Source organism: Echinops telfairi, unplaced genomic scaffold (genome assembly GCF_000313985.2).
Source record: "Echinops telfairi isolate 266 unplaced genomic scaffold, ASM31398v2 ScPeMD7_2;HRSCAF=8, whole genome shotgun sequence".
Classification (NCBI taxonomy): Eukaryota; Metazoa; Chordata; class Mammalia; order Afrosoricida; family Tenrecidae; genus Echinops; species Echinops telfairi.
In genome coordinates this window covers 66,696,102-66,708,164 of record NW_022103898.1, presented here as the reverse complement: position 1 = coordinate 66,708,164, position 12,063 = coordinate 66,696,102, and the positions used below count along the sequence as shown (strand labels likewise).

The 12,063-nt window shown below is 43.8% G+C and overlaps 1 protein-coding gene across 1 annotated transcript in view; it reads left to right on the top strand.

The window, feature by feature from the left end:
• HELB (DNA helicase B) overlaps positions 1-12,063 on the top strand; it is a 37,082-nt gene that overhangs the window by 5,384 nt on the left and 19,635 nt on the right. Inside the window, exons 3-6 of the mRNA XM_045288911.1 lie at positions 4,224-4,393; positions 5,056-5,928; positions 7,448-7,625; positions 9,381-9,536. Of these exons, the coding sequence (XP_045144846.1) occupies positions 4,224-4,393; positions 5,056-5,928; positions 7,448-7,625; positions 9,381-9,536 (1,377 nt within the window). The remainder of the gene's footprint in view (positions 1-4,223; positions 4,394-5,055; positions 5,929-7,447; positions 7,626-9,380; positions 9,537-12,063) is intronic.

Sequence of the window (12,063 nt, the reverse complement as noted above, 5' to 3'; positions counted from 1 at the left end):
AATCTCATTCACTCACTCACTCACTCATTCACTGTCTCACTCACTCACTCATTCACTCTCTCACTCACTCACTCACTCAATCTCATTCACTCACTCACTCTCTCAGTCACTCACTCACTCACTCAATCTCATTCACTCACTCACTCACTCTCTCACTCACGCACTCACTCACTCTCTCACTCACTCACTCACTCTCACTCACTCTCTAATTCACTCACTCTCATTCACTGACTCTCTCACTGACTCACTCTTTCACTCACTCACTCACTCACTCACTCTCTCACACTCACTCACACTCACTCACTCTCTCACATTCTCACTCACTCACTGAAAAAAGAAAAAAAAACAATCAGCCATCTAACTGAGGCATCAACTAAGTCCATAGGGAAGAAGCACACCATCCTATTTGATCCAAGGATTGTAAATAATAAGATCCAAATCCGAAGGAGGGGACAGTCTCAAACTCAACTGCTATTGAGTTGATGCCGACTCAGCTAGCAACCCTATAGGACAGGGTAGCACTGCCCCTGTGGCTTTCTCAGACTGTAACTCTGTACAGGAGTAAAAAGCCCAGCCTTTCTCCCACCGGAGGGAATAGTATCAGTTTAAATTGTGAACACCTGGTTTGCAGAAGGCTATAGGTAACAGGGGAAGCCTAAAATCCACTTGCAGGGTCCCCTCACCCATGGATAACGCCTCTGGTGAATCCCCTCTGATCAGACTCCAGGAATGTGAGTAGCCTTGTGATCAGACAGAGAACATTGTAAAGTGGATTATGACAGATGTAGTTAGGTTAAAATGTAACACCTTATCATTTGATCTCCCTTTTGACCCATTTCAAAGTTGTCTTCATTTTTTACTATTTTCTGCTTTCTTTTCTATTGAGATTTTTATTTTTTTGGTTTCGTGATTTGGAGGTGTTTTTGTTTCTTTGTTTGCTTCCTGTTGGTGTTTTCTATGATTTTCTGTGAATGAAATCCAGGGTCAGTAAATCTATAGAGAGAGTAACTGGATTAATAATTACCAGGGACCTGGCAGGGGATGATGGGGTAAAATGGGTGGGCCAACAAGTGTGAGAAGAAAATATTCTGAAATTGATTGTGGTGATGATTGCACAACTTTTCTTCATATGAGTGAGCAATCAAATTATTTGATATGTGAATTATATGCAAATAAAACTTTTTTTAATGTAAAAAAAGGGTAGTCTTGGAAACCCACAGGGGCCGTTCTCCCTGTCCCAGAGCTTTGCTGTTGTTGGCAGTGACTAGAGGGTTGTGAATGAGGAAAGCAACAGCACAGGTCTTCTCTGTACCAAGATGGTATGCAAATCTCGCTCCTTGGAACGATTTGGCTACACTATGAACAGGGACGCCCCATCTTCTCCTCTCCACTGAAGTTAGAAGACCCAGAACTGAATTCTGGTTTATTTATCCCTCAGCTCTTTTCCCTTCGATTTTTGCCTCCTTAGAAAGCGGCAGGTAAATATCACTTGCCTTGCTTTTGACTTCTCCCTTTTCTTAGACCTCGCATCCAGTCTGTGTCCAGTGACTGTTGACTTCACCTTCAAAAGGGGAGGCTGAGTCACACGGTATGGCTCCCAGGGTTCCGGTTCGTGCATGCAGGGGTTTATGCCAAACAAAACATGTTAAGCATGCTACTGCGCCAGGGGAGGACTGCAGACAGGTTTGCTCAGTGGTACGCTTGCCTTGGTCTAACGGACGATGCGTGCAAACGCAAGATTCCCTCAAAGCAGGGGCTTCCCAGGCATCTGCTGGGCCACTTAAGTTTAAGGCAGAGAAGTCAGCTCAGAAGGTTGTGGCAACATTTTTTTTTAACGACCAAGAGGCAATCATAATTTTTTTCCTCAAAGGACACAGCACAACCATAGAGGATTAGTAAGAAGACAGAATTAACAGAATTAAAAAAAACACACTGGTGAGGGAGAGGCTGGAAGTGACCCCAGGATATGTCTCCCCGTGCCGCCCCCCCCCCCACCACAGCGAGCGTCTGCTCATCCTCTGAGGCTAACGAGGGCTGTGTGAGCGTTTTATTAAGAGTCTTACCCCATCCGCCCTGCAGCCATGATCTTGCCCCTTCAGATTGCTCCTCCCCAAACTCAAGGACATTGGCAGGGAACGTGACTTGAGTCCCTCAAGGCGGCCACGCTGCTGTTTTATCCTGGCAGAAGTCAAAGAGCACTGGATTCTTTTTTTAAAAAAATTTAAAGTCATTTTACTCGAGGCTCTTATAGCTGTTATCATAATCCAGGCATATATCCATTGTGTCGAGCACATTTGTACATATGTTGCCATCATTATTTTCAAAACATTTTCTTTCTACTTGAGCCCTTGGTATCAGCTCATCTACCCCCGCTACTCCCTCCCTCGTGAACCCGTGATAATTTATAAATTATTATTTTTTTCATGTCTTACACTGACCACTGTTTCCCTTCATCCACTTTTCTGTTGTTTGTCCCCCTGGGGGTGGGTGGTGATGGTTATATGTAGATCCTTGTGAATCGGCTCTCCCTTTCTTCGACACCTTCCCCTTCCCCTCCTGGGATCGCTACTCTCAGTATGGTACTGAGGGGTTTATTTGTCCTGAATTCCCTGTGGTTCCAGCTCTTATCTGTACCTGTGTACATGCTCTGGTCTAGCCTGATTTGTAAGGTAGAATTGGGGTCATAATGGTGGGGAGGGAGAGGAGCACTAAAGAACTAGAGGAAAGTTGTATGTTTCAACGGTGCTATACTGCACCCTGACTGGTTCGTCTCTTCCTTGTGACCCTTCTGTGAGGGGTTGACCAGTTGTCTAGGGGGAAAGATTCTCTTATTGCTAGGTGCCATCGGGTTGGTTCCAATCCATAGCAACCTTATGCATAAACACAACGAAACACTGCCTGATCCTGCGCCATCCTCACAATCGTTCCTATTCTTAAGTCCATTGCTGCAGCTCTGGTATCCATCCGTCTCCTTGAGGGCCGCCGCCTTTTTTGCTGCCCCTCTACTTTACAAAACATGATGACCTTCTCCAGGGACTAGTCTTTCCTGACAACCAAAGTATGTATGATGAAGTCACACCATCCTTGCCTCCTCTAAGAAGCACTCTGACCGTACTTCTTCCAAGATAGATAGGTTTGTGCTTTTGGCAGTACATGGTACTCTCAATCAATGCCACCTTCAGAAATGTAGAAACAAATGAGATACGTTGAGAAACAATAGCTCCACGTTTTGGAATTTTTTGGTAATGAAGATTGTTTTATGATTTGAAAGCAATTTTTTACCTACCCATAGATACCTGGAGTCTCAAAGTTCTCACCACCTTTCCCTTGTCAATCTGCGGACCGGAACCCAGGGAGACTCCCCTTCTATGGGATTAGGGATGTGATCTGAATAAAGGTTGTGACTGAACTAAAGGTCATGCATTCTACCCTAATTGTGCCTCATTCACATAACTCTTAAAACCTTATCCTCTTTTAAATAGCCTACCTAATTCAGACAAGAAGTGGTTAGAATTTATTATACCACAAGATGGAGGACAATTACATCAAATCCCCAATGTAGGGCTATCACTCAATCCTGGGAATCATGGCTTAGCCAAGCGGACACATTTCGGGGCACACAGTTCATTCCATCCTATCTAACTTTTCTCTTGAGTGTATAAGAAAATATTCAGTTTATATTTAATTCTGTTTAAGAAGGCAGAGGGGAAAGGCCAGGGTAAAAGCAATCTGTCTCGGAAAAATTTCAGTCGAAATTATTTAAAATATGGTTTTCTAAATATAGGGAATCAGTTATCTGGGCATTCATATCTATGGACATTTCATTTTTGTCTATTCACATAAATTTGATAGTACCTTACTGAATTATTTTAATGAGAAAGGCATCATGATTACATTGGAAAAGTTATAATATAAAGCGTATTATGTGAATGATTTTTGTTTTTATGCCTAACTTTAAATTGTATATTATTTAGTCAAAACTTTAGTTCTGATGGTTTTATAAATGAAAGCAATAGTTTAAGAAGAAATTCTCTTAAGACATTATAGAACAAGAAGTTTGGTTTCGGTATAATGCTATCTATTTTCTTGCCGGTTAAAGTATGTTCATTCATCCCCCTGACTGGGATTTCCTCCACTGGTTGTGCTAAATGAGCAAGTCCTCCCAATCCTTGCGTGTGAGCTCCATTGTATGTTGTAATGTGATCTTTTCTGATATCCCATAGTTCCGTTTACAAATGCTATGCAAGCTTTGCAGTTTCCGAGAGTAATGGAATTCCTTCCAGTTCTCCTGCCTCGCCACTTTAACCAGCTCGTAAACACAGACTCCACCATGCTGTTGGAAAAGATAGAAGAGATTCTGAGTGCATGTCCATGGAAACTTGGATTTAGTAAAGTAAGTAAAGTATTCTCACTCACGGCCATCGCGTCAATGCTGACTCATCGTGACCTCCTGCCAGTGTCCAGGAGTAGAAAGCCCAGTCTTTCTCCCTCAGAGTGGCCAGTGGTTTTGAACTGCCGACCGTGAGGATCACAGCCCAATGGGTAACCACTATACCACCAGGGCTCCAGAAGCAAAGGGTTAAAGAGTTAATGATAAATGTCTAAAGTATGAAAGAAAGAAAGAAAGAACTCAAGGAATAGCAAAAACAGTATTTTGGAACGTGGAGGTAAATTTGGGGGTAACTCAAAGAGTTGAAGGTGATTGCTGTTAGAAAACATGTGCTTTTTCTGTCTCTAAGCCTTGCAGTAGTATTTGACTTTTAAGACTACACATGTGTTGGTTTGATAAAAAGCACAATCCTGAAATAAAATTTATACATGAAATCACAGCGTGTATTTTGGGGGGGCTGTATTTTGGTGTGCATTTGGGGGTGTATGAGGTACACTGTTGTTGTCTTCAAATTTAGTATTAGATGCCTCATGGTTTTCACCCAATGACTTATCTTTTGGGAAATAAAAATATTCCTAAGGAATCACATGGCTTGGTTATAAGTCTAATTAGACTCATCAGCCGACTGTTCTTAATCCAGCCATTGGAACTCTGTTCTCTTAAAGGTCACCTATAGGGAGCTGAGACTGCTGCAGTGCGAGGCAAGCTGGGCTGCCTTTTGCCAGTGCAGCGCTCTCCTCCAGCTGATGACGGCTCTCGAGAAGAACGCGCTAGTGATATATTCTAAGCTGAAGGAGATCTGCAGAGAGTTTGGGCACACGTATATCGAGGAACTTGACTTAAGGTCTGAGTTGCCAAGCCAAATATCTTGTGATGCCGTTTGGCAGTCGCTGAAGTTTTTGAAGGACATTGGTGTGGTGACCTATGAGAAAGGCTGTGTCTTTCCTTACAACCTTTATCAGGCCGAAAGAGGCATCGCCTCGTCCATCAGCCACCTGATGATGAGGCCTCCGTGGCGCCTGCACGTGGATGTCCGGAAGGTACTTGCGTCTCTTGCTGTCCCCAAACCTGAGAATTCAGAAAGTGGCGACGGGTTGAACGACAGTCAACTGGATGAAGCAAGATTAGAAAAAACTCTGCACATTGGAGACACAGGGGACAACTGCGACCGTGATGGTGGTGACAGTGAACTCGCTGCAGAGGTGCACGAAGTTCAACTGGATCAGGATCAAGTGATTGCTCTGGAAATGATTTGTGCGAACGCAGTGACCGTCATAAGTGGGAAGGGTGGTTGTGGAAAGACCACAATCGTCAGCCGCCTCTTTAAGTATGTCGAGCAGCTGGAAGAAGAGGAAGTGAAACAAGCCTGTGAAGATTTTGAGCAAGACCAGGGTGGATCGGAAGAATGGCTGACCTTGACTGAGCACAGCCAGGTGGAGGGGGGCAAGGCTATCGAAGTCCTACTTACAGCGCCCACAGGCAAAGCGGCTGGCTTATTGCGGCAGAGGACTGGTCTTCAGGCGTACACGCTGTGTCAGGTAAAACCTTTGACATTTGCCCACAGGCAATTAAAAACAGACTTTCTTTAAAGAGTTTTTAAAACTTGGAAAATAAAAGTTCCCTTCAGATGGCAGTCAAGTGACATTGAGTACCTGCTGGATCCCTGCCATGCAGTAGCTCACAGTGCAGATAGATGTGACTCCAGTCTGAGAGAAGAGCCCACGCCAGAAAGTAAATCAGCGCACTGCCGCCTTCCTCGAGAAAGTCTTATTACAATAACGACTTTTAAAAAGGCTGCTGATCTAAAGAGTTATGTTTCCTGGGGCAGTCAGTGAAACGTTGGCACAAGTTCTGTTTGCCCCAGGGACTGGTTATAAGTCCACCATCGTCCACAGACCACACCTTGAGAAGCATCAGACAAGGAATGTGCCTTTTAGAAGCAAGTCTTCATGCGAGCAAGGCCTTTTGTTTTATCTGGCTCCGCTCCTCCTGCGCTTCCCTGGTGTCCTGCTTTGCAGAGTAGGCACGGAATCCTCATTTCCAATGAAATGAATGTGCCTAAGAAAATAAAGTAGCCTGTCATTAACTCATGGAGTTTTAGGGGTATGAAAGTTGAAGCATTTCCTCTAGCCCTGACCTTACCATTTTGTAGTCAAAGTTACTTAGTAGTTGGGAGAGTTATGGAAGTTGCTGTACTATGTGAATTGGACTTTACAGGGCAGTAGGCTCAGGTGAGGGGAGAACATGTCATTTAGAGGACAGGCCTTCGTGCAGGCTCTGAGTAAAATGCTCACGGTGCCCAAAGAACTGGGAGGCAGTGCCGTTGAAGCCTGTCAGTTGTAGGATGATGGAAATTAAGCTTGGCTTAGACAAGGAATTTGAGCACGAACGTTTGAAAAGTATTTTGACATTAGATCATTAACTCTTGGCAGTCCAGTGAAGTAGGTAATGCATGCTATCTCCCTTTTTACAGAAGAGCCAGTTGAAGGCTGGATTGTTAAATTCCTTCGCCCAGATCTCAGTGAGTCAAGAACCAGGACATGAATTCTGATTCTGACCTCCTAGCTTGTGTACTCTTTCCAATATCCATTGTGAGGAAGATCTCAGTTCACTTAGAGATCTACTGTCACAGAAACCATATAGATAGTTACTATGAGTCAGTATCAGCTCTGTGCCAGTGAGTTTGTTTGTTTGTTTGTTTCTCCCTTGGTGGTGCTATGAATTAGTTGTTGGGCTAACTTCAAGGACTGGGTGCACGAACTCAGAGCGAGTTGCTCGATGCTTGATGCTTGCTCGCCTGTACTACGAAAGCTCCGCCCAGCAGAGTTTTGCTCCGTTTTTTGTTTGTTGAGGGAGTGGGGGCAACCCCTCGTGCTTGATCTGTCTTCTGCCTATTTGTTTTTATAACTTTGTGATCTCTATTTCTTTAGCCCTTTCCTTATGTTTCTCTCAACACACTCACCTGCATTTAAGATTTTTATTTTAAAACAAAATAAAAGGCTGTTAAAATTGTGTGTATACCTTTTAAACCTGAATTTAGAAATATTATGCTTGTAGGTCAATTACAGCTTCTACTTATGGGAAAAAAATAAAACAACAAAGAATATCCCGTGGAAATTTTCTTCAATTAGAGTTCTAGTTGTGGACGAAGGGAGTTTAGTGTCTGTTGGAATCTTCAAATCGGTTTTAAACTTACTCTGCGAGCACTCCAAGCTAGCCAAGCTCATTATCCTCGGTAAGTTAAAACACTTGAGCTTCTGATATTGCCTCAAAGCACTGTGGTTTGTAGTAGGTTTTTTTCCCCAATCATTTCATTGGGGTGCTCGTACAATCCATCCATCCATCCATGTGTCAAGCACATGTGTACATTTGTTGCCATCATCAGTCTCAAAACATTTGCTTTCTACTTGAGCCCTTGATATCAGCTCAATTATTCCCCTCCCTTCCCCACCCTCCCTCCCTCATGAACCCTTGATGATTTATAAATTATTATTATTTTGTCATGTCTTAAACTGTCCGACATCTCCCTTCACCCACTTTTCTGTTGTCCGTCTCCCAGGGAGGGGGTTATATATAGGGGGTTATGTCATTGTGATTGGGTCCCCCTTTCTTCCCCACCTTCCCCTTTCCCTCCTGGTATCACTACTCTCATGGTTTGTCGGTTGTTTATGTCATTTTAAAGGCAGGGGAAAGCTCCACTGAGTTACTCCACCCAGTCTTCTGATGGACAGGCCTGGCAAAGTAGAGGGCCTTTGAAAAAGAGGAAGGCCTTGGAGGAGATGGGTGGGCACAGGGGCTGCACGTCTGGACTCACATACAGGAAGGGCTGTTGAGGACCCTGCAGGACTGGGTAGTGCTCCCCCTGTTGTGCATACAAGGTGTCGCGGTGGGTCGCCATTGACCTACTGGCCTAACAACAATGTTGTTGTGAATGAAAAAGTTTTAAGAGAGTTTCTATTAATCATTGCAATGACATGACTATTACAACTTTAAAAATATCACAAAGTCAGGGAAAGCCAATATGCAGAGCATTTGGAAATTGCAATATAGATAATTTTAAGTGAATTATTAATTGAAGCTAAAAACTCAAATTAGACCTCATCAGTCTCTTAAAATCCTTTCCAATTTTGATAATATTCTATTCGGTAGTTGTAATCTGTTGACTATATGATTTAAAGAATTTGAGGCTATTTTATAAGTAGTTGCTTAAGCGTTCGCCTAGGTGGCATGCAGTAAATATTTTTTATATCTCTTGCATTTTTTTTAACAGTCTCTTGCATTTTTTGTTTGTTTTGAAAGCAAAGGATTTTTAACAGAGAAAAACATTATTCTATTACTGGAATTTATTCATTGAACTATGCATTTGGTTTGTTTATTTTACATTCTATATATTTTCTTAATGTGATTCATGCCATGGATTCTTCCATGCCCCATAAGATACTGAACAGAAGCAAATACTGAGACCTGTTATTGGAAAGTGTTAGCTGAAAGCTCTGTCCTTACACAGGTCACCTGGGCAGCATCGAAGAAGTTCATTGTAGATTTTGTTGCCTTATGGTGTTCCACTGTTGTGTTTTTAATATCCTACACTGCTTAATTTGAATGCAATTTTTGTTAAACCTTTTCAGAGAGACAGTCTTAAGTAATGGGAAAAAAAGATCTATTTTTCTCTGTTCCAGAAAATTCACTGCCTTCGAACTGATTCTGAGAGTGTAGATAGGATAGGATAGACGTGCCCGTGGGGCTTTCTGCGACTACAACTCTTCGCAAGAGTACAAAGCCCCATCTTTCTCCCTCAGAGATGCTGGTGGTTTTGAACCGCTGACCTTGGAATTAGCAGCCCAAGTAACCACTACGCCATCAGGGGACCTCTTTTTCTCTGTTAGAGTAAGTCATTGTGATCATAAGCATGTCTCTGTGGGAGAAGTAGACGTAATTTAAACCATTTCTCCTAAACCCTTCTGTAACTATTCCTCCCCTTCCCCTTCAGGCGATATTAGGCAGTTACCCAGCATTGAGCCTGGCAACTTGCTGAAAGATCTCTTCGAGACTCTTAAATCGAGGAAGTGTGCTGTTGAACTGAAGACAAACCACAGAGCCGAGTCTCAGCTAATTGTGGACAATGCGACAAGGTATGACGGCACTAGTATTTTGCATTTTCTCACTTCAGTATTACGAATAAAAAGGATGCATGTATACACACATTAGCTTTTTAATTTGGGTGATTTCATACAATACATTCACTATAACCTTATACCAAATTTGCTATTTTTGAACACATGGTGGTGTAGTAGGTGGTTAACCATGAGGTAGATGGTTCAAACCTGCCAGCCATGATTCGGGAACCAGATGAGTCTTTCTCTTCCTGTAAAGCTGTACAGCCTTAGAAATGCACAGGCACCGTTCTACCCCATCTTATAGGGTGCCTATGGGTTATAATTGACTCGCTGGCTGTGAGTTTGAGTTTATTTTTTATGTAACCTTGGGAGTGAGCCTCTGTGGACTTCAGAATTTGGTTTCTCTGTAATGCACATCAGCATCAGCTCAAACCCACTCGCCGTTCCTAGGGAGAAAGGTGAAGCTGTCGACTGCTCTGAGGATATGCAGTCATAGGGACCTGGGCAGACTCTGATTCGTCCCCTACGTGACGGGCTGAGCGCAATCCATGTATCCGAAAGATCACAATCATTGCTAGGTTACATCTCTTTTAATAGTAAAGCTGTAGGGGTAGCAGGGTTTACAAATATTAAGAGAATGTTCTGTGCAGGGGACTGCAATTTTTACTTTGTTTTTTGCCAATTTTTAATATTTGCTTTTGTTGCTTGAAAACCTCCTTGGGTGGATGCCAGCAGGAGCCAAACCCATCACGCTTACTTTCTGTGTGCTCCTGGGTCACCTGGAGATATGGAGGAGGGATTGAGAGGCATTGAGTAGATACTGGGTCTTAGGAAGACATTAAGAAAAATAAGGGTGGCAGATATACGAGTATAATATTCTTTTCCTGTTACCCTTCTACCCTTACCTAAAGGCCAGCTCAATTTTTGGATACTAGAAGATGATTAAGTGGGTTACTCATTGGGCAGCTAGCTACTCAAGGTCAGCAGTTTGAAACTACCAGCTGATTCCAAGGGAGGAAGAGGCTTTCTACGCCCCTACAGAGTCATAGTTTCGCATTCTCAGACTAAGAGCCCTTTCACTTGCTTTTCCAAAGGATCCCCCTTCAATACATTTACTCTTAAAGAAATACAGAGTTTCCGTCTTGGAAACCCAGGTGGGCAGCTCTCTGCCCTGTGGGGTCACCACGTCAGAATCTCCTCAGTGGCAGCCAGTAGTAGGTGATCTGGTCATTTTAAAGTTCAAAGACGTGGAAGAATCTAGAACCATTAGTCTTAGAATGAGTTTTATGTGAGACTCGGGCATTCCTTTAGGCAGTCCTTTCAATATGAAGGTCCGACATCCAGGCCCACCAGCTACTCAGTGGGAGACAGATAAAGACACTCTGCCCCCGTAATGTTTCACAAACCTTAGAAACTTTGTGCCGGGTCATTCTGAGTTGGAATCGTCTCAACGGCAGTGGGTTTAGGTTTTTTTCCTCCCAGATATCATTTGGGCTGAGTGGTGTCCCTTTTAGCATTGCTGCAAAATCAGTGTCACCAACTACTGGTTGACTTAAGGATCCCTGTGGTAGACCAGGGGGCTGCATCTAGAAATGGAAGTCTGATAGGCTCTGCCCTGGGTCAGCAGCAACACGGGAAGTTTATGGTCTTCAGGACACTCCAAATTAACCTGCGGTATGTCCAGCGGGGACCTGCCCACGCCCACCCCCTTTCCAATCACCATTTATGAAAAGGCGAAGATGAAACTAGAGTTCGCATTCAGTCTGTTCTCTGATGACCAGCTTCTTGTCAGGTCTCTTCGGAGATCCATTCTTCCAGCTATCCACGAGATGCTCTCTTAAGCACCTAGATCGCATTCTAGTTTCTGATTGGACTTGTGAGGCTCGAAAACACGAGAAAAATGAGGAGAGAATCGCAGCAAAGAGAAGCTTTGGATCCTTGGTTCAGTTGGGGAAATGGAGTCATCCATATATTACATGCAGAAAAATGGAGAAACTAGGGGTAAACATTTGGGGACGGTCCCAGAGAGTCCAGATTCATTTAAGCAGTAGGAGCCATGGAGCAAATGGGCCAGGATTCTCTTCCAGCTCCCCTGCTTCCTGCCTCTGTGCTGTGGGCAGCCCAGGAAACTGGACTGAGCCTCACATTCCTCACCTGTGACAGGCACCGACCTTTGATGGGATTTTCAGCCACGGAGACAAGTTTTAAGAGTTTTCCTATCCCTCCTTCTCCCCACACACGGTTTCTCCTGCTGTTCACAGCTTGCATTCCTGTGGCACACTTGTTACAGTTGGCGACCCAATGTAGACTCATTTATTAATAACTGAAGCCCATAGTTCAGCTCAGGACTCTCTCTATGTGACGCAGGCTGGTGGTTTGCTGGACGGCACCCGGGGGCACTGTGAAAGAAAGGCCTGGCGATCTGTTCCACAGGGTGGGCCATAGGAGTGGGCTTAGGAGCACAGTTCTGCTCGGACATGCATGGGCTGCTCTGGGTTAGAGCCTCTCTTTCTCTTATCCCTTTGTGTTGGGTTTTGAAGAGAATTCCCCCCCCCC